Source organism: Diadema antillarum, unplaced genomic scaffold (assembly GCF_040938485.1).
Source record: "Diadema antillarum isolate AM-2024a unplaced genomic scaffold, OU_Dant_1.0 scf00000066, whole genome shotgun sequence".
In the NCBI taxonomy this organism is placed as follows: Eukaryota; Metazoa; Echinodermata; class Echinoidea; order Diadematoida; family Diadematidae; genus Diadema; species Diadema antillarum.
Genome location: NW_027270955.1, coordinates 438309 through 459148, shown reverse-complemented (window position 1 = coordinate 459148; position 20840 = coordinate 438309). Strand labels below are relative to the sequence as shown.

Here is a 20840-nt window from a genome sequence, read left to right as displayed (position 1 = left end):
ATAAATTATTATTAATTGAAGTGTATTGTAACACAGTTGGCCTTTCCCTTTCATGAGTGAAATAATTCTAAACATATAATTTATCCGATTAAACAACTCTCTCACATTATAATTTCCAATCATACAATGTATATTATAACTTTTAGTATGAGTCTTCATACTAAATACAAAGCTAAAACAGTAACTCAGTTATATCCATTCCACAACCAATAACCAATTATTCTCCTAACCATTGATTATCATCTAAAGTTTTTCCCATAAGGAAAACATTTAAAATAACTAGCTTCTCAACTTGATACTCTTTCTTCAGATAAATGACTACAACAACTCACTCACTAGTACAGGGCCAGCAAGCATAAACTGAGGGAGGAAGTCTATAAACTATTTTCCTAACAAAGAGAACCACGGCGCTTGCCTTCATGTAGACATCAAACTTCCCTTATCCTCCTACATACAAACTTACTCCACTCTGTGAGCTGGGAGGACAACATCTTGCTCGAGACTGTACTAACATACAGCACTTCCTGTCCCCTTGATAGTCTATAACACAGACCCTATAACTATTGACATACTCTAGCTTCTCTTTATATACAGTGGTAAATGCATCTACTGAAATAGCCTAGACAACTGTACTCTCTATGAATCAAAATCAATAATATAATAGTATCTGATATTCTCAATGATACCTATAGATCAAGATTCAAGTAACATGTATTCACATTTAATAAAACATTAATGTACAGATGAGGGGTCTGAATAATTCAGACTAGCTTCACAGATTGGGGTTCCAACACACTGGCCGTAAAACTCTTAATCTCTTCCTAGTCAGTGACTGCATCTATTCAGTCTCTCACACGGAACAAAAGCCTACACCTCTTCCATGGGCACAGTGGTAAACATACTGGTACTCTAAACGCTGCATCTAGGCATGAAACAAAGGACCAATTTGCAAACCTGTGCCCCATGGTATACACCATGTAGAATGCATATGTACAGATTGTGTGTACCTGCACTGCAAGATACACTCACATCCCAAACCTTATTGAAGGTCTATATATGCTACAAACTAGACATCAACACAACCCATATACACAAGTTATCTACAAATTATACATTCATCTATACTTTAGCATGTGCAATATACCAACCCAGTGCATTTTCATCTATCACTAATAAATCAAAGTTAACATATAATAGCACTCCCAAACTCAACACATACTAGCATGGTCATCCAGCCATATACATGTAGTACTTTATGACTCCATGAAATCTTCTCTCAAAATACATCTTATTTATATCCTATGAGTGTGAGTGCATTATCAATAATACACATGTCAATGGTAAATGATTACATTCCCTTTTGCAACACCATTAGAAATAATATAAAATCAAAGATGAGAAGAGACTTACCTAGGATGATAAAAGGATGAGAAGAAACAGGTTGATGGTTGTGGTATCAGCGTGCATGTATAGAATGACACACAAGCTGCTACGACTTCCTGCCACTGTTTCCCCTCACCCAAACTCTTTGGACTCCTCCATTCTCCAAAGAGGGGGGGGGGGGGTATTATGTAATGGGGAGGTACAGATGATGAAGCAGGTACTGTAGCTTCATCATTGAGGAAACCTCTTATTGTGTACAGCAAGTAAAGTATAAAGTAAATCAAAAAATGGGGGGGGGGCATTGTGATCTCACTCCCAGGATCACATAGAAGAGTCTGTTCGCAAAAACCGATAAGTCCATTTTTGAAGATTTTGAAGTACGTATCTGTCATAACGCACAAAACAATACCTTTTAAATGATATATTGGTCACTACATATAAAGGTACATTTTTGAAGCTATGGTCAAAAGAAGCAAAAATTTTCTTATTATTCTCTCTATTTTTCTTGACCTTTAATCGCAAATATCTCCATTTGGCAAATATGGACTTATCGGTTTTTGCGAACAAACTCTTCATATATATATATATATATATGTATATTATGAATCAATTCGACAAATGTTAATTTGATATGAAGGGTACGTGGAGGGTGATAAACCGAGCGTTGAAACGTAATACTGATAATAACGTGCCTAGTTATATTCAAGAGGATGATGTTCGTATTGATGACCCCATAGATATAGCTGAAGTTTTTAATGATTTTTTTGTAAACATTGGGCCAAATCTGGCTGATAGAATTCCTGAAGCACAGCGAGAATTTCACTCTTTCCTGGGTAGTAGGAATATGGAATCTTTATTTTTTGTCCCAATTGTCGAAGATGAAATAATAAAGATTGTTGATAAGTTAAATAATAAAAAAAGTTCGGGATATGATGGAATCACAAACTTCTTGGTAAAAAATGTGATTCATGAAATAATCTCGCCTCTTACTTATATTTTCAATCAATCTTTGTCTACTGGTAAAGTTCCTCAAAAAATGAAAGTAGCCAGAGTTGTTCCCATTTTTAAAAAAGGGCGAAAAGACCGTGTCAATAATTATCGCCCCATTTCTCTTTTAACTTCTTTTTCAAAGATACTCGAAAGACTTGTGTATAAACGCACCCTTAATTTTTTTCTTCAGGCAAAAATATTTACTGAATCTCAATTTGGATTTCGGAAAAAACATAGTACAACTCACGCATTACTCAAGTTTATTGATAAGATAGCTCATGCTATAGATGATGTTTCTCACACTGTCGGTGTTTTCCTTGACTTCTCCAAGGCATTTGATACAATAGACCATGACATTTTACTTTATAAGTTAAATCATTACGGAATTCGGGGAAGGGCGCTAGAATGGTTCACTGATTATTTAACGAATAGAAAACAATTTGTAAGTATTCACGGTCACGATTCCCAACCAAAACTGATTTCTTGTGGTGTTCCACAGGGTTCCTTGTCAGGCCCACTTCTTTTTATTTTATATATTAATGATATCCAGAACTCCTCTAAGATTCTCTCCTTCGTTTGCTTTGCAGATGATACAAATTTGTTCTTCTCTCATCAAAATCCTGATGCGCTTATAAACATAATAAATAAAGAACTTGTTTCTGTCCAATCTTGGATTTTTGCGAACAAATTATCCTTAAACATTGATAAAACTCAGTATATGTTATTCAGTAATTCGCTACCTGTGTTACCTCTCTCTGTCAAGATAAACAACATTGATCTGTCACAGGTCAACAATACAAAATTTTTGGGTCTTCATATCGATAGTGATTTATCTTGGAGAACCCATGTTAATTATGTAAGCAGAATTATTGCTAGAAATACCGGGGTTCTTAACAAACTTAGCTATTATTTTCCAAGTAATATTCTACAGAGCATATATTCAACTTTGATATCTCCCTATCTCAACTATGGGATTCTGGCGTGGGGAAATGCTTCTAAAAACCTTATCGATTCGTTATTTCTTGTACAAAAACGAGCTGTTAGAATTGTTAACCACACTGGATATTTATCCCACACGAACGAACTTTTTGTAAGTAATAAAATTTTGAAAATTCCCGAGTTATTTTATTACAACGTCGGCCTGTTTATGTTTCAATTTTCAACTGGCCAATTACCAGACGTATTTTCCCAAATGTTTACAAGAAATTATACAGTTCATGATTATCCAACTCGTCAACGTTACGCATATCACCTTCCACGTACCCGAACAATTTTCGCGAAAAAAACCATTATGTTCGCTGGGCCCAAATATTGGAACGAACTCCCTATGGAACTTGTAAGTTGTACCACTGTAACCTCATTCAAACGAAAACTGAAGCAATATCTTCTTAGCAGCTACATTGTACGGCATGCATAGTGTATAGTTCTTGTTGCTCTTTACTGTTACCCCTTGTCTATCCCACCTTAGTCCGGCGGGATCCTAACCATGAACACTATTTTTGAACAGTCTGCCTATTGCGCTGTTCATGCACCTATTGTTCCACTCGGTTATCGAAACTCTCGCGCGTGACAGCTGTCGGTTACTATGGTCACACGGAATGCTTGGTTTTAGGACCCATGCTGGAATGTTACTCCTGAGCTTTCGGTATTGTTTACATTCACGACAAATCTCATTATCCCACCTTCTACTTATGTATTTATGACATACAGTTACGCCATTTTCTATACTCTGCAACACACCCCTTGAATCTCTGCAGTTGTTGTTCACTGCTGCAACATGTGACCTTTCAGCTTTCTGTTTTTCTGTATTTTTATTTAGTGATATATATTTAATTGGATTTTTTGTTTTGTTTGTTTTAATCGGTTTCCCCAGATATAGTTGGTCTTAAAAAACATCCGTACTTTAAACTTCCCCTAATCTGATTACTCACGGGACCTGCGGCTGTACAAGCTAATGCTTTTACGCAGGCCCCATCATATTTTTTTTTTTTTCGCATTATGACCACAGTGTAATTCGCATGCATACAGACCTCGTGTTTATACCAAATCAAACTTCTGTACATTCTGATGAAGTCTCATCTGAATTATGTTTTGTATAATTTTCGTATTTATATACTTTATTGTGATATATGTGAGAAATATGAAAATAAATTGAAATGAAATGAAATGAAATATATATATATATACATAAAATTATATATATATATATATATATATGTGTGTGTGTGTGTGTGTGTGTGTGTGTGTGTATGTGTTTAAGAACTTCGAAAGAGTTTTGAAAGCCCTTTCTAGTGATATAACAATCATTTTTCTGTGTATGCGATTTTTTCAATCCATAATCCTAACATGGCATTTCTTGCCGGTAGGTGAAATAGAACAGTATGAATATATAATTGCCAACATCAGGACATCTTGGAGACGAAATGATGATACTCTTCCGTCGGCTCAGCTCTTGTACATTGCAGAAATCACTGCGCACAACTTGCGTTTTAAGTGCGGAGCAGGTGCTTAGTCGGCAAGTTCGGTACGGTCTGCGTGCTCTATTGAACAGTTGAACTCAGGGAAGTGTCGAATAAACACGGGCTGCGCACTTATTACGTACTTAACACGTACGTGCTACGTGCGCCGTCCGTCGAGCAAGTGACGGTGGGAAAATTTTAAAAGACGCACGGAGTCAGTGCGTTGTACGCACGTTCGCTGTAGAGGGCACGTACGTTGCCCGCACTTATGGTGAATCCGTATAGCCCGAACGCAGCGAAAGTTCCTCGTGTCCTAAAAGTGCTACGGCGTCTCTGCGTCCTCCAAAATCCGTACTGAAGCAGTACTTACTACGTACGGATCCCCAAATTTTGCCCACGTTTTTGCAAGTAGACAGCACGCACTTGCAAGTACGGCGAGTTGTGACCACGGCTTTACCCCGTCGGATGAGGTAGGCTACCATGCAGGCTAGTTATAGTACCATCATAGCCACGATCCATAAACATGCAAAGGGGGAAAACCACTCCCATTCACACTCGTAACCATGGTAACAACCTTTTATGCGTGTCCTCCCCTCACCCCCCCCCCCCAAAAAAAAAAAAACATACACACACACCATAGAGATGTATACTATAATATACTAGAGCGCGGACTGCGTGTTGCGCGTACGCAGTGCTCGTGTGCCGAGATGAAGAGGCCGCGCGCCATCTTTGTCCGGGCAAAAACAAACATCGCGTCCGGGCAGCGCAGTAGTGGTGGACACGTGAACACGTATACAACAAGCGCTCAAACACGAATTGGCTTTCAGCAAGAAGATGAGGGGGTCGGAGATGAGAGAAGGAAACAACTCAAAAATTTTAAGTTGCTAGCAATCTCTTATTATGAGTGGTTAAGAAAATGAAAATAAAACAAAATTTTACTTTATTCTTAACGAGGTAATACTTTCAAGCCGACCAACACGACCATGGTCCATGCAATACAAAGGGTTCTCTTGCATGGTCTCTAGACAGCCGGATGCCCCTTGTGATACATTACTGCGTCAATTTTTGTATTTTCTTTATTTGCAATTATATTTTTTCTGTATGAGGGGACTGCATTCCATAGTCCTATCTGTGTATACGAGTGTTTCATTGTATTTCTATTTTTTTTTTTTTGTGGTGGTGGTGGAAATGAAATCAATCATTTTTATAAGTACGTGTAGGCATATTGGTTCCATGACATATTATGTTCAAGCTCGAAATGCTAATGTTGAAGCTTATATAAACCCTAACCCAAATCATAACACCTATCCTAATCCTCACCCTGCCTTGAACCAAAAGCCCAATCAGACCCATGATGCTAATTCTATTTTCAGAAAGATATCAATGCCGGAGCATAATATGTCCTGTCACCAGGCATATATTACGTATTCTGAGCTTTTCTCACATCACCATAGTGAAATTAACTGCTGGTATAGCAAAGGGTGGAGGAATAATTTTTTTTTTTTTTTTTTTTTTGGGGGGGGGGGGGGGGCTCAAGGGCCAAATAGGGTACTTAGAAAAGAGCACTTTTTAAACTTAAAAAGGGGAGGGTTTTTTTTTTCTGGAAATGGGGCAAATCCCCCCCCCCCCCCCGTTCCGCCGACCTTGCATAATATATGTACTGTATTACCTATCTATATTAGCAATAGATCGAGAATAGCTGAGGGAGGGCGGAGTGCCCCTGACGAATTTTGCAAGACCTTTTCTTTTCTTTTCTTTTTTGTCTTGAATCAATTTGTTTAACACACACTATAAATGTAATTTTAGTTACTTGTGAAAGGAAACTCCGCTCCCCTTCTTTTCTCCTGTTTCTACATCCAAAAGCAGCACATGAACCAGGCATTTTGCAACATAGATCTATGCTACTTTAAGTAAAATTTGCGAATTTAAGAACATTTTCGATTTCCAAACTCCGATGGAGACCTTGGCATAGATGCTAGCCTACTGCCGTTGCATCCCGTCGTCGATCTCCCTGCATGCTCCGCTAGAGCTACACGTTATCGGTACGGTCGCTAGTCGAAATTTGCCCGGACCAAAATGGCGAACGCCTCCTTCTATCGGTCACAGGGATTTTACGGAGTCCGCCCTCTAGTGTTCTTAGTATATATCTCTATGACACACACACACACACACAAACACAAAGGAGAAGAAGAAGATTAACACGGTGTAAAAGCTATCTCACCGCACATAAAGCAGAGGGACTCATTGCGCAATACCATTGGCATGATTGGGCAAAATGGGAAAAGTGAGGGAAATTCCCAACATGATATTTGCCCTCCCCCCCCCCCCCTCGAAAAGGCAAAGAACCCTCCCACCGCGAAATATTTGCCACCAGTCCTTTTCTTAAGTATTTTTTTCAACTTTTCTGCTTTTCATAGCGTTCTATTGAAGTATCATCAAAGTATACAGTCTAGATGTGCACTCTGCTGAAAGAGCAATGATGAATGGTTCACTGTTGTCTAGCAATAGGTGCGAATAATTATTCCAACTTCCTATTTTCGGCACTTCCTCTTGATAGGAGAATGCCGGTTTTTTCATAGCGTTCTATTGAAGTATCATCAAAGTATACAGTCTAGATGTGCACTCTGCTGAAAGAGCAATGATGAATGGTTCACTGTTGTCTAGCAATAGGTGCGAATAATTATTCCAACTTCCTATTTTCGGCACTTCCTCTTGATAGGAGAATGCGTTGCTGTCCATTTGATAGGTACACAAAGAGAAACACTGTACACTTCTATCGACTACGCGTTTCTGCACGCCACTACTTGTGAGCAACACAGTGTAATAGTATCACAAAGGATGGCCACATTCTTATTTCATTTTTATCAAATGTTACGACACCAAGCTAAGCAACCCTTTTCTCCTTTGAATGCCTTTTACTGAGTTTTTTCCAATATTGAAATTATCATGAGTTATTATTTACACACGTAAAGACAAACGTTTTATCAAAAAAAAAAACCAAACATATATATTTTTAACGGTAATAATCATAATTTCCCTCCTTATTCACCCCTCAATCAACGATATACCCAGTATTTATGATATATTATGGTTTACCCACGGTTTTGCCATTTTTCTTATGTTCAGAGATGTTGAATTATAAGTACACCTTGGTGTGATTTCTTAGGATTTTAGTCCATGCATTGTGAAAAATAAATAGATAAATAAATAATTTTACTGTTTAAATTTTGTCCACCCTTCACCTAATCTACCCCAGGCATTATATATATATATGTATATTTTTTTTTATTCGTATATAAATAACAATCAATTATTTTCTAACGCCCAACAGGGTATCATATAGTACAAGTAATTTTTCAATTATAATAATTGTTTTTGACGTACTCGCCATGCCACGTACTATTCCTTTTACCCCGATACTTAAGATGCGGCGCAATTTGAATCACAACTTTAAATATTGATTATAAAACCGACATTTTTTTTTTCTTTTGTCCTACTATTCTTGTACCTGTGCTACATCTCCTCCTCTGAGGATTATGTTAATAGTTGTCTAACGTCCCTCAAGACAATTTGAATTTTAGAATAGTCACATTGTTAGCACTTTCATCCAAAGGGTGGGGAGCTCACCGAAAAGAGAGAAACAAAACAAAACAAATGCTACTATCTGCATGGTATCTGCCGCATTCAGTGCTTACCATCATTTGACCGCTCTTTTTTTTTTAAGGTGATATTTAGTTCACCGGCGTCTCTGTTCCTAACAGCAATATGCCCCCGGGCATTAAGTAGTTCAGCTGTTTCGTTTCTTTGGGCCCATAAGCTTGGTATTCACTTCTTTGACGTTCACATCTATGACGTTATAGACAGGCCAAGCCAGGCCTCTTACAATTTATTTTTTGGTCCCTATTATACTTTACTCAATCCGTTTTTCACTACGTTCCCACGTAAATGGGCAACTCTAGTGAATTTTCGTGAACAGGACATGCAAGAGTTTCGTTACACTGTTCAAAATGGTCTATTGAATTACATCCACATGTACCCCTATTTTCTTCACATTTTAAAACACCATGTTAGGCATTTTAGGGGTGTTCTTTGAAAATTTTAGAACATTATCAGCACTTTTACCCGAAGTGTGCAGAGCCCACCGCAAAAACCCGCCACTCTTTGTATGGTATTTTTGCAATTGTCTATATTTTCAGAGCTTACCACCATTAGACCACTTTTTTAGGGTGGTATTTAGTTCATGTTTTTTTTTTTTTTTTTCCAACAGCCTAGTAATCCAGCTGTTTCGTATCTTTTGCCTCTTCTGCTTGGAATTCACTTGTTTGATGTTATAGTCGGGCCACGCCTCACAATGTTTTTTGGTTGCTATGGGCAACTTTTGTGAGCTCTGGTGAACAGGACATATGAATATGGTTACATTGCCGTAGTGGTCTATTGAATTTCAAGTACCCCAACTTTCTTTTTATTTTCAATTCCATAACAAGGCTGATGCCCGTGATCTGCATTTTAACACCTTATGTTCTATTGAACCACAACAATCCTAGCTAAGGCTTTCTGTAATGTCTTTTTTTCTGTATATTTAAGCTTTGACTACGTACGGTATGTCACTTCTAAAACATTGTCTGATTATTTGCTTACGTAATGTGTTCAACCTCCTTCCGGACGTTACCCCTACACCCTTTCAAGGCGGTTAAAGGGCGGTCAGAGGCACTTGTTCATCACTGTCAGTGTATCTAGATGTTCTCTTTCAAGGTGTTATAATGTAACTATGTGCCGCCACGAAATTCAGCTGTTTCGTTTCTTTCGGTTCTTAAGTCGGAAATTCATTTGGTTATCTTGACATCTGATAGGCCAAGCCCCCCCCCCCCCCCCCATGTCTTTTTTTTTCTCCTTTTGTTGCTACGGGCAACTCCTGTGAACCTCTGTGAACAGAACATGCATGAATCTCGTTACATTGCTAAGGGGTCTGTTGTATTTACACATACCACTATTCTCTTTTATTTCCAATTCTAGACACGGTGGCCGACCGCGATCTTCATTTAAATGACCAGATGTTTTATTGGACCACAATGAATTCTAGGTTCTTTTCTCTTTGTTTATGAAATGCCTACACTTGATTTGAATTGTTAAGCACTGACTGTGTATGGCATGTCGCTTCTAAACATTGTCTGATTATTTGCCTATGCAATGTGTGTGATGTGTTTTAAACGTCCTTCCGGACGCTACCCCTACCTCCTTTCAAAGCTTTTGAAGTGCAGACAAGGCACCTGTTCACATGAATTTATCAGTTTATCTTGATGTCCCTTTTGAAGGTGTCATGTGTCACCAGCCATTCTGATTCTTCTAGCCATTTTGATTCTCTCGGTTCTTAAATCGGGAGTCCTTGTTGCTGATTTCTTTTTTTTTTTCTTATTTTTCTGTTGTTACATCGCCAAAATCGTTTATTTAATTACACTTACCCTTATTTTCTCTTTATTTTCAATTCTAAGATACGATCGATGACCGTGACATGCATTTTAAAACCCGATGTTTCACTGAACCACATGAATCCTATGTTCTCTTCTCTGTATATGTAATGTCTACTCTCGATTTGCATTGTTAAGCATTGACCTCGTACAGCGTGTCATTTCTACAACAAAGTTCGATTATTTGCAAATGTGTTTAATGTCCTCCAGGACGCTACCCCAATCCCGCTTTCCAAGCGGTTGAAGAGCGGCTCAAAGGCTTCTGTTCACATGTATCTATAAGTTTATCCCGGTGCTCTTTTGGAAGGTGTCATTATATAACCATGCGTCACCATGTAATTCAACTGTTTCGTTTCTCTCTTTTTTTTTTTTTTTTTTTTTTTTTTTTTTTTTTTTTTTTTTCCTTGGATAGGTCAAGCCCTTGGGGTCACCCCCATGTTTGTTTGTTGTTGTCGTTTTTTGTCAGGGGTATTCTTTGTAAACATTTTCAAACTGTCATTTTATTATCAATGATTCCATCCAAAGTATGCGGGTGTCTTCAAAACACTTGCCACTCTTTCATTTCAAGCAGTCATTCCCCTCTCCCTTTAGGGTGGTATAATAGTTCACGGGTCATTTTTTTTTTTTCCTCCCAGCCTAATAACCCACCATGAAATCTCAGCCTTTTTATTTCTTACTGTTCTTTTAATCGGGAATTTATTTGTTTGACGAAAGACAGGCCATACCTGCCGCAAGGCGTTTCTCCTTTTTTATTAAACCCTTTTTTTCTTTTTTTTTTTGTTAACTATTATGAACAGAACATGCATGTACCTGGTTACATTGCTGAAGTGGTCCTACTATTGAATTCCAAGTACCTCTATTTTCACTTTATATTTTCAATTCTATGACATGGTTTAAGGCCTCATGTTCTATATTGAATCTCATGAATCTTAGGTAATATCTTCTGTGTATGTATGTCTTCTCTTGATTTGCATTATTACTATTAAGCAACATCCACGTGACATCGTGTATAATGTACCATATGACAGTACCAATGGAATATTGTTCCAATGAACCTTGTGATCAAGAATTTAAAGGTAACGTTGCAGGTGGCGAGTTCTTCTTTTTTTTTTTTTTTTTTTTTTTTCTTCTTCTTCTTCTTCCTTTTATGTAACTTTGGATGTTTGGCTTTGCCAAAAATGTATGATTGGCACGGACAGCCATTCATGCTGTCGATATATACTGCTTCCACTGAACTCTTACTGATTCTTTTTTTTCCGTCAAAGTTTCAGTTGGTGTGTTTATGCTGCAATTCACAAGTTTGCGCACTGTGCAGCACTTTGAATTCTTACGCTAGCGCAACTCACGTCTTTGTACTTCTCCTCTTTCGACTACAGCCGGTCGAGCTCGTTCTTTTACTTCCCTTCTCATCCCTGTCCTCCTCTTTCGGAAGCCCACAGAGACACTTGATTTATTCTTGTTATTGTGTTGTGTTGTGTGTGTTCTATGTCTTTCTCTGACGATGCTTCTGAACGTTCTCACTTACCTTATTCTGCTCTTTCTCGTTTCACGTTCTTCTCCTCAGCGATCTCCTGCTTATCGTGATTTTGACGCCATTTATACTTGTAGATTACTCCAGTGTTTTGCCTCTTTCTGGCGACTGGTTATTTTCTTGTATCATCCACTTATTTACGACATCCTAGTTTTGTTGACATCGCAGACTTTTATAATCTCGTCTCGTACCTTTAATCATGGCTAATTTTTTTAATGCTCCATTTTATTCCGTATCGAATGATGACTTTTTTGAATTGTTTAGGAACACTAGGTTAGACTCTGACCCAGTTAGTGGGCTAACCAGTACAGGAACCACCCCTTATGATGATTTTGTTACCGATACCCTGAATACAGGAACAAATGAATTGCCTCATGATTTTAGTAATGATTTCACTCAAAATATGTTATGCAATTATATTACAGTAAATCAATACAAAGATATGATTCATAACTTCTCTGAGGATACGTTTTGTTTGTTACACTTAAATATTAGGAGTTTAAATAAACATTTTGATGATTTAAAGTACTTATTAGAATCTGATGAAAGTCAATCGTTATCGGTTATTGGATTAAGTGAAACATGGTTAACTTCTAATGCAGAAAATTCCTTTGCAATTGATGGTTACGATTTATTTGTTAATAATAGGCCTGATAAGAATGGTGGGGGTGTTGCATTGTACATATCAGGTTCCTTTGAAACTATTGTCCATCAAGATATTTCTAGAATGGACGAAACGGTTGAATCTTTGTTTATAGAAATCCTCATCCCAGGATGTAAAAATCTTATGTTAGGCATTGTATACAGACCTCCTAATTCAAACGCTAATGATTTTTTAACCTATTATTCAGATTTGGCAAATTCACACGTTTTCCGAAATAAGGATTGCCTTTTACTCGGCGATTTCAATATTGATTTGCTGAAATCTGAGCATGATAATATCTCTAGTGATTTTCTTCACACACTTTTATCCTCATCCTTTCTTCCGCTCATTTCCAAACCCACACGTATTACAGATCGTTCTGCCACCCTCATTGATAACATTTTTTGTAATATTCTACCCCTCCCCGACTCTTTCCTAATTATTTCAGATATGACTGATCATTTTCCAATAATGACTTATTTTACTCTTAAAACTTCATCTAATATTAAACCTCCCTCATTTCCTTTGTTTAGTCGTAGAGTTTCACCCGAAAAGTTAGCTAGTTTTGATGTGGCTCTCGAGAATGCTGACTGGTCAGGAGTGTTTGGCAGCGATGATATCAATATATCTTTTCATAATTTTATGGAAATATTCAATCATCATTTAGATGATGTAATTCCAAAACAAAAAAATAGAACAGATTACAAAAAAACACCCAGGTTACCTTGGATCTCAAAATCAATCCTTCGTTCAATTAATAGGAAAAATCGTTTGTATTATAAATATAAGTTGGAAAAAACTGAGCGATCGAAGAATAGATATACATCATACAAAAATACTTTGACAATGATTTTACGTTCTGAAAAGAAAAGATATTACTTTAAGCAATTCTCGAGATATAGGTTTGATATGAAAAATACTTGGAAAGTTTTAAAACAGGCCATGAATGTTCCGAGTAAAAACTCTGACATTGACAAAATTAAAATGAATGATGAATTGATTAATGATTCTCTTCATATTGCAAATATTTTTAATTCCTATTTTTCAGAAATAGGTGAAAACTATGCTCAAACTATTCCTGCAACAGAAACTCATTTTACTGAATTTTTAGGCCAGCGCAACTCTGATTCCATATTTTTTACACCGACTAATAGATTTGAAATTATTGATATAGTTTCCTCTTTTGAGAACAAACGAAGTTCTGGTTATGATGAGATAGATAATTTTATACTTAAGGGTGTTATTTCCTCGATTGCTGATCCACTTGTTCATATATTTAATTTGTCAATTTTTAACGGTGTGTTTCCCGATAAAATGAAATTGGCTAAAGTAATACCAATATTTAAGAAAGGCGATAAATTTGTAGTCAGCAATTATCGCCCAATTTCATTATTGTCCTCACTGTCTAAGGTTTTAGAAAAACTTATTTATAAGAGAATGATCAATTTTTTGAAGGTACATGAAGTTTTTACGAACTCTCAGTTTGGTTTTCGTGAAAAACATAGTACTTCGCATGCTCTTTTATATTTCGTTGATAGAGTAGTTCATGCCATTGATAATCATTCTCATTTAGTTAGTATTTTCTTGGACTTCTCCAAGGCCTTCGACACCATCAATCATGACATTTTACTTTATAAGTTATCGCATTATGGAGTACGTGGGAAGGCCTTGGAGTGGTTCAAGAGTTATTTAGTCGATAGAAAACAATTTGTTACAATTAATAATAATGATTCAGTTATCAGAGAAGTTAAATGTGGCGTCCCACAGGGAAGTATTTTAGGGCCGTTATTGTTCATTATCTATATAAATGATTTTTGTCGCGTATCTGATGATCTCTCTTTTATTCATTTCGCAGATGATACAAATGTATTTTTCGCCCATAACGATATTGATTTTCTCGTTCACAAAATCAATATTGAATTGCAAAAAGTGACCAACTGGGTCAGAGCTAACAAGTTATCACTCAATGCTCAAAAAACAAAATATATGATTTTTAGTAATACTGTTGATAATTTAAACACAAATATAGTTTTAGATGATTCTCATCTACAAAGAGTATCAAATATTAAATTCTTGGGGGTCATTGTGGATGATAAACTTTCCTGGAAATCACATGTTGATAATATTTGTAACATAATATCGCGTAATATAGGTGTTATAAATAGATTGAAATTTTATATTCCACAAAAAGTATTACTTATGTTATATTCGTCGTTAATATTGCCTCATTTGAATTATGGAGTTTTAGTTTGGGGCAACACGCATCAGAATTTACTTGAAAGAGTGTCCCTCTTGCAAAAGAAAGCCCTCCGCGTTATCTGCCATTCCCCTGTACGTTCTCATACAAACACGTTGTTTGCCTCTAGCAAGCTCTTGAAAATTAAAGATCTGTTTTTGTATAATTTAGGCCAATTTATGTACAATTATTGCAACAATTTGCTTCCATCTATTTTTGATTCTATGTTCCTCAAAAACCAATCATTTCATGAATATCCCACTAGGCGTTCCAATGAATTTCATTTACCCCTTTTACGCACGATCCTTGCTAAAAATACACTTATTTATATAGGCCCAAATTATTGGAATTCTTTGAATCATGATATAAAAAACGCCCCATCTATATATTCTTTCAAGAGGAGACTGAGGTCCTTTCTATTGCAATCGTATGACTCTACAGTACTGAACTAGCCGTTTGGCCTTCTTTCTCACTTACTGACTTAATTACCTTTTTTCCTCTTTGAAGAAATAATTGTATTCTTTTTAGTGGATGTCTGCTGCCATCTACGCTATCGCCCAAAGCGTCAAGACTTGAATTTCTGTCTTACTCCAGTTCATACGTCCCCTCATTTCCTTGCTTTTCTCCTTTCTGGCGTTACAATATCACTTTTTTTCTCCACAACTATCATCTGTTTCTCTTGACATGCTTCTGTCGGAGATCGCTGTCTCTGTTGTGCATTTTCGTTTGCTATTTTGTCTTCTGTTTGTTAGTCTTGTCCATTCCGTTTTGTCCCGTACAACCTTTTCTTCAGTAGTTGTTTCGTTGTCTAGTCGTTTTCTATGTTCGTTCGCGTCTATAAAAGTAAATGTATTTATCTGTGAATCTAATTCTCAGTGGGCTTCCAGACTTCTTCTTCTTCTTTTCTTTTCTTTTTCCTTTTGTATTTATGATGCTTCAATTATCTTCCCACTGATGTTATTTTTCCAGAGGGGCCCACATTCTACAAGCTCTGTCTTTTTAGTGGGTCTCTCCATTTTTCGCACTTTAAGCAAAGTTATACATGTACCTCATTTCGATCACTTCTGTTTCTTTTTTCACAACAATGTATAATTACTATAAGGTCCTCAATGTTGTACATTCTTTTCAATACATAATGTTCTGTTTACCTTATTCTCTGTTGTCAAAAGAAGTGTAACTTATGTTTTGTCGGAAAATGAAATAAACTTTGAATTGAATTGAATTGAATTGCCGGTTTGTGATTGGATCTTTTTTAGATATTTATCGTTTACGACATCACTACGAACAGAGACCTCGTGAAACAAGCAGAGGCAAACATTTTTTTTTTCTTTTCAAAATCACTTTATGCTAGCACAATCTATTAAGCTCTTCTAGTTGTACTAAATAACAGCAGCCTGCAACCTACTCCTACAACCTACTCAACTGAGCTGTTTTAATTTGGAATTTCTCTCTTGCCATCGCAAATAATGCCGTGTAGCACGCTCGATCAGGGGCAAGCTGATGATGTCGGCCGCCAGTTGCTTGATGGAAGTCAAAATGGTCTTCATTCCGTACTGCTCGAAGACGTGGCAAAGGCTTCGGGGGAAGAAAGGCGAGAAAGCAAAGCAAACCTGCCTTTTGCAGTCTTGCTGGCCACCATCCTGACCGGTCTGTGGCGTCCCGTGTGTACGGCGAGTGAAGCAGAGAATAGAGACGATCTACTGGCCGATGTTGATGGTCGACGTCGGAATTTCGGCAGCATAACAACAAACGATTGCGACGCCGATGACATTGATGAGGAAGACGTCATCGCCGACGTAGAACACTGGAGTGTGGAGAAACCTGAGCCTACAAGACGTATGTATTAGCATCCAGGGCACATTGTCGACATTGTTTAAAATCCTTAATGTAGCAAATAGGGAGGGGTACTGGAAAACAACATCAGCAATGAAAAAGATCGCTCTGGAGTGGAGTGATATGTAATATGTAAAAATCTGTAAAGAAATCCATGCAATCTGTCGATTTTTTCTAGACAACACTGAAACTCACCTATTTGATTTAGCATAGATTTTGATAAAGTAACGATTTTATGTTTAATTCTCTCTGTCTTTTCTTCCTTTTCTTCTTTTTTCTTTTTTTTTTTGGTTTATGCTGCGTGAGGAATTTCTTGTGTCCTTTAAGCACTCAGACCGAGGGGTGACGGACAATACAAATACCCCGAGTTACTTGTATTATTATTGTCATACTACTACTACTACTACTCCTGCTAAATAATAGTAATAATAGTAGTAGAAATAGTAGTAGTAGTAGTAGTAGTAGTACTAGTATATCAATAAATGTAATTATTATAATCATTATTACCATTATTGTTATCACTATTATTATTACTATTATTATCATCATCATCGTCATCATTACCATCATTAGGCCTACTGATGTTACTACATCTACTAGTATTGCTATTACTATAAAGAAAAAATGCAAAGGCATACAAAATACATATGCGCCATAATCCACATGATCAGTGCAGGGTACATGATTAATATTAATTGTACTGTAACCAATATGTATCTTACGTACACTTGTGTATGTTGTCTGTTGTTAGAATAAAGGGTTTATCAATCTGAAGAAATAAGAAATTGATCCTGTAGACTATATAAACACAGTTTGTAGCAGTCTTAACTTTTTACATTGGCTAGGAAAATTAATTCGACCATAATAATTTGAGTCTTGTCGTCTAGTTGAGAACTTTCGTATTCTTCTTGTCCGACAGCAGTGAAACCAACGCTCGCTTTCTTCTGCAATGAGGTAATTTTCTTGGCTGTTCTGTTGTTTTTCAACGCCTGGCTTTTGAGCAATCTGCAGACATACGTCCTCGAAACATGGGGCAAGCAGGAATACGCCCTGGATACGGTTGCATACTGCTGTTACACATGCCAGATATTAATGGTTGTGGCCTACGCTCTGATGGATCGTCTACGTTTCTGTACAAGGATGCTCGTAGGAGGGAAAGGCGGAGGTTCTATCTACCCGTTCGATATGAGGTTCATTCGGAATCGCGTCTCGATCATCTTGGCAGACGCTACAATAGCGCGGACGTACGTGTCAACACTGAGCTTGAGACGATTTGTCATTTTTCTCCTTTTACCCCTAGCAAATGCTGTGCTGAAGATTGTCTTTTCTCTCGTTATATTGCATTACCTGTGTGAAGCTAAACTGGCACACTCCCGGGACGTTATCTCTGCCCTCTCCTTCATCCCCTACGGCTGCTTTTGGTATTTGGTCTACATAGAGCGCGTCTCTCTCCACGTTCAGTTTAATCGCACAGTGCGGGAGTTGAGGTGCGCGGCGCGTCGTGATGACGTAGACAGAGCGCGCAGACTGATCGATCGCATTTACGCGGAATTCCACGCCATTCGGAAGACCACCGGCAGATGGTCTGCGGTAACCATGGTAACGGTGCCAATTTTGCTAGTCTACTTTGTGATCGTCACTTATATAGATGACTGGAACCACTCTCCGATAAAGATGAAAGTGCATTGGATCTTCAGCGTTCTGTTTGTGCAGAATGTGATGTACTCCACCCTGCCCTTTCTCGCTTTAGGTGGCGCCAATCTGAAGTACCTGTGGCGTAACTTTTGCCATGTCATCTGCAAGGCCAAGCTCCAACAACATAAATCGTTCTGGTTAGAGACGGAACAGTATGCTTCCCAGATAGACACACTAGGAGGCTTGGAACTCAAGCTGACTGTCCTTTTCCCAATACTCGGTGTAGTAGTCTCTCAGGCTCTTGCAGCAAACCACAATTTTTTGGTGTATTGGACCTACCCGTACGACTGTCCAAACGTAACGACAGTGATACCAAGTGTCATTACATTTGATCGATATTAGATATTAACTTGGTTTCCTGCGGCATTTGCTTGGTGTTATCATTTTTTCCAAGGACCTAGGGTTACAGGGTTAGGTTTTTGGCTAGGTTTATGTTTGGGGGTAGAATAAAGGTTTTTCTTAGCGTGCGGATATTTCCTAGGAGCAATGGTCGCAGGAGCAAATATCACGGAACCTCCAACACATTCCCCATGCAGTCCATATGTAAGTGAAACTGGACAAATGATGATACTTTGATGTTGATAGCTAATTGTGAAAAAAAAAGTAACAGTAAGTGGTTGTACATCTATCTATGTGCAAGTAGTATGATTTCTATGTTTCTCATCCGATGCAGTGACAGCTTTTGGCTACGCAATCAGAAAGTCCCTGATATTCAATTTTCTTCCAGGATTTTGATATTGCTGCCAATGATGAATGAAAGAGCATGCCAGATTTGCATTCAGGAGTCAACAAAATTAATATCTTGTAATATTTGAGACTTAAGAGGTAGTGGTGGTCAAAACAAGACTAATAAAGCAATTTGAATACACACCGATTCAGATTTTACCCTATCATACCTTCGAAATTTGGACAATGTGTTACGCTTTATTATTTCACATTACTATAAATACTATTAAGAACCACACGAAAGCATGAATCATTCGTCTAGATGAATACATGTTTATTGGAAAAAGATCAAATATTTCCCGAGTTCCTACCGGTTACCGTGTCAGTGATGGGGAAAAAAAATATCAAAGGGTGTCTGTATTCTCCTTCCCAGTTTAAGTTATTTGCCAACAGAAGGTTGACCAATGATTATTTGCTCCTTTGCCTAAGTAATGCTATATCTAAACACAAATAACAACACCAAAGAAATAATGCAGGGCTATTATACAACAAGAAAAATACAGAGAACCGCTCTTTCAGTCTTAACTATCCAAGTTTATTGATTTTACATGATGATACTTGTTATGTCACATATGGATGAATGTTTCATATACGTGAATGCACATTGAAAAAATTATATTGGACACATCTATCGTTTTAGGAATCTAAGTTAATTATTAGGGATTTTGCGAAGTACAAAATATGACCAAAGTAAGTTTTGCTGTGTACAGGTAAGATGCATCTAGGCTTCTTTTGATACTTTCAATATCCTTTGAAGTTCAAGGTCAAAATAATGACTTCAACAAGTCAACTGGTTTATGCAGAGAGATGACATATACTATGCACTGTATGTACGACGTGGTTTGTTATCATAAGTATCCGAAACTGTGTTACGTACGAGATTATAATATTTCTGTAGTAAATTAGAGACATCATGCTTACACTACCACTGTTACAAGGACGTGTCTCCTGTTATGTGCTTTTCATGTTGATATTCCTTGTTTGTTTTGTATTTCTACCAATATTTCTTCTCTATTTGGCTTTATTTGTTGGTCAATTTCATCGGTCCTTATCTTTTTGTTTGTTATGAGAATCTGCAACGATATGTAGATGTGTGTTTGAGTGCGTGAGTGTATTTGAATATACAATGTATGTCTGTCGTACCACAGAACCATAGACACCAAAGAACGCAACCTAGGGGAAGAAAACAAACCGAAGACTGAGGGCTCGTCAACGCTTCGCATTACCTACACAGGAGAGAGGAAAGCGGGAATTCCCGCACGGGATCCCAATCCCCGACCCTTTATTTCATTTCTATTGTCTATTCCCGTCACAAAAGGGAAAACTGGCCAAGCACCCTTTTATGTCATGGCGCGGATGAAAAGAGTTCGGATCCGCATGACTTATCACCTTGTGTCAAAATTTCCGTGGGAGAAAAATAAAACTACTCACTGACGTGGTTGGGAGTTTGCAACACTTGTTGAAACATGGCTCTTTTTCATTTGATGTAAAGAAAAAAACACCAAGAAAACAAAGAGGAAGCTTAATTTGGGTGTTAAGGAAGGGATGGTGTCAGTGGCCTTTAACCTTTCAAATTTTTTTAAACACGAAAAGGAAGCACGAAGGTGACGATGAAGATATCTCAGAAATATGTATATATATATACATATATATGGCATATCATTTTTTTTAATATTTTAATAACATATCTGATTAACAATATGAACTCAAGCCCCCGTCACATTAGAGCGGATCGAGCCAACGAATGCCCAGCGGATCCGAAAATTTGCAGATACGCTCAAATCCGTTGCTCGTCGTTCTTGACCCGCTTGACGTTCGTTGTATCCGCTAGCTGTTCGCAGAGATTCGCAGAGATCCGCCGGAGCCAAATTTTGATTTT

General features: G+C 37.5%; 1 protein-coding gene across 1 annotated transcript; it reads left to right on the top strand.

Annotated features, from left to right (window-relative positions):
- The first annotated feature begins 16006 nt into the window (after window positions 1-16006).
- Window positions 16007-20570, top strand: LOC139716533 (uncharacterized). Its single transcript, XM_071628071.1, has 2 exons — window positions 16007-16543; window positions 17460-20570. Exons 1-2 carry the CDS (start codon window positions 16174-16176, stop codon window positions 18575-18577), a joined length of 1488 nt encoding a protein of 495 aa, XP_071484172.1. The 5' UTR covers window positions 16007-16173; the 3' UTR covers window positions 18578-20570.
- Window positions 20571-20840: the final 270 nt, after the last annotated feature.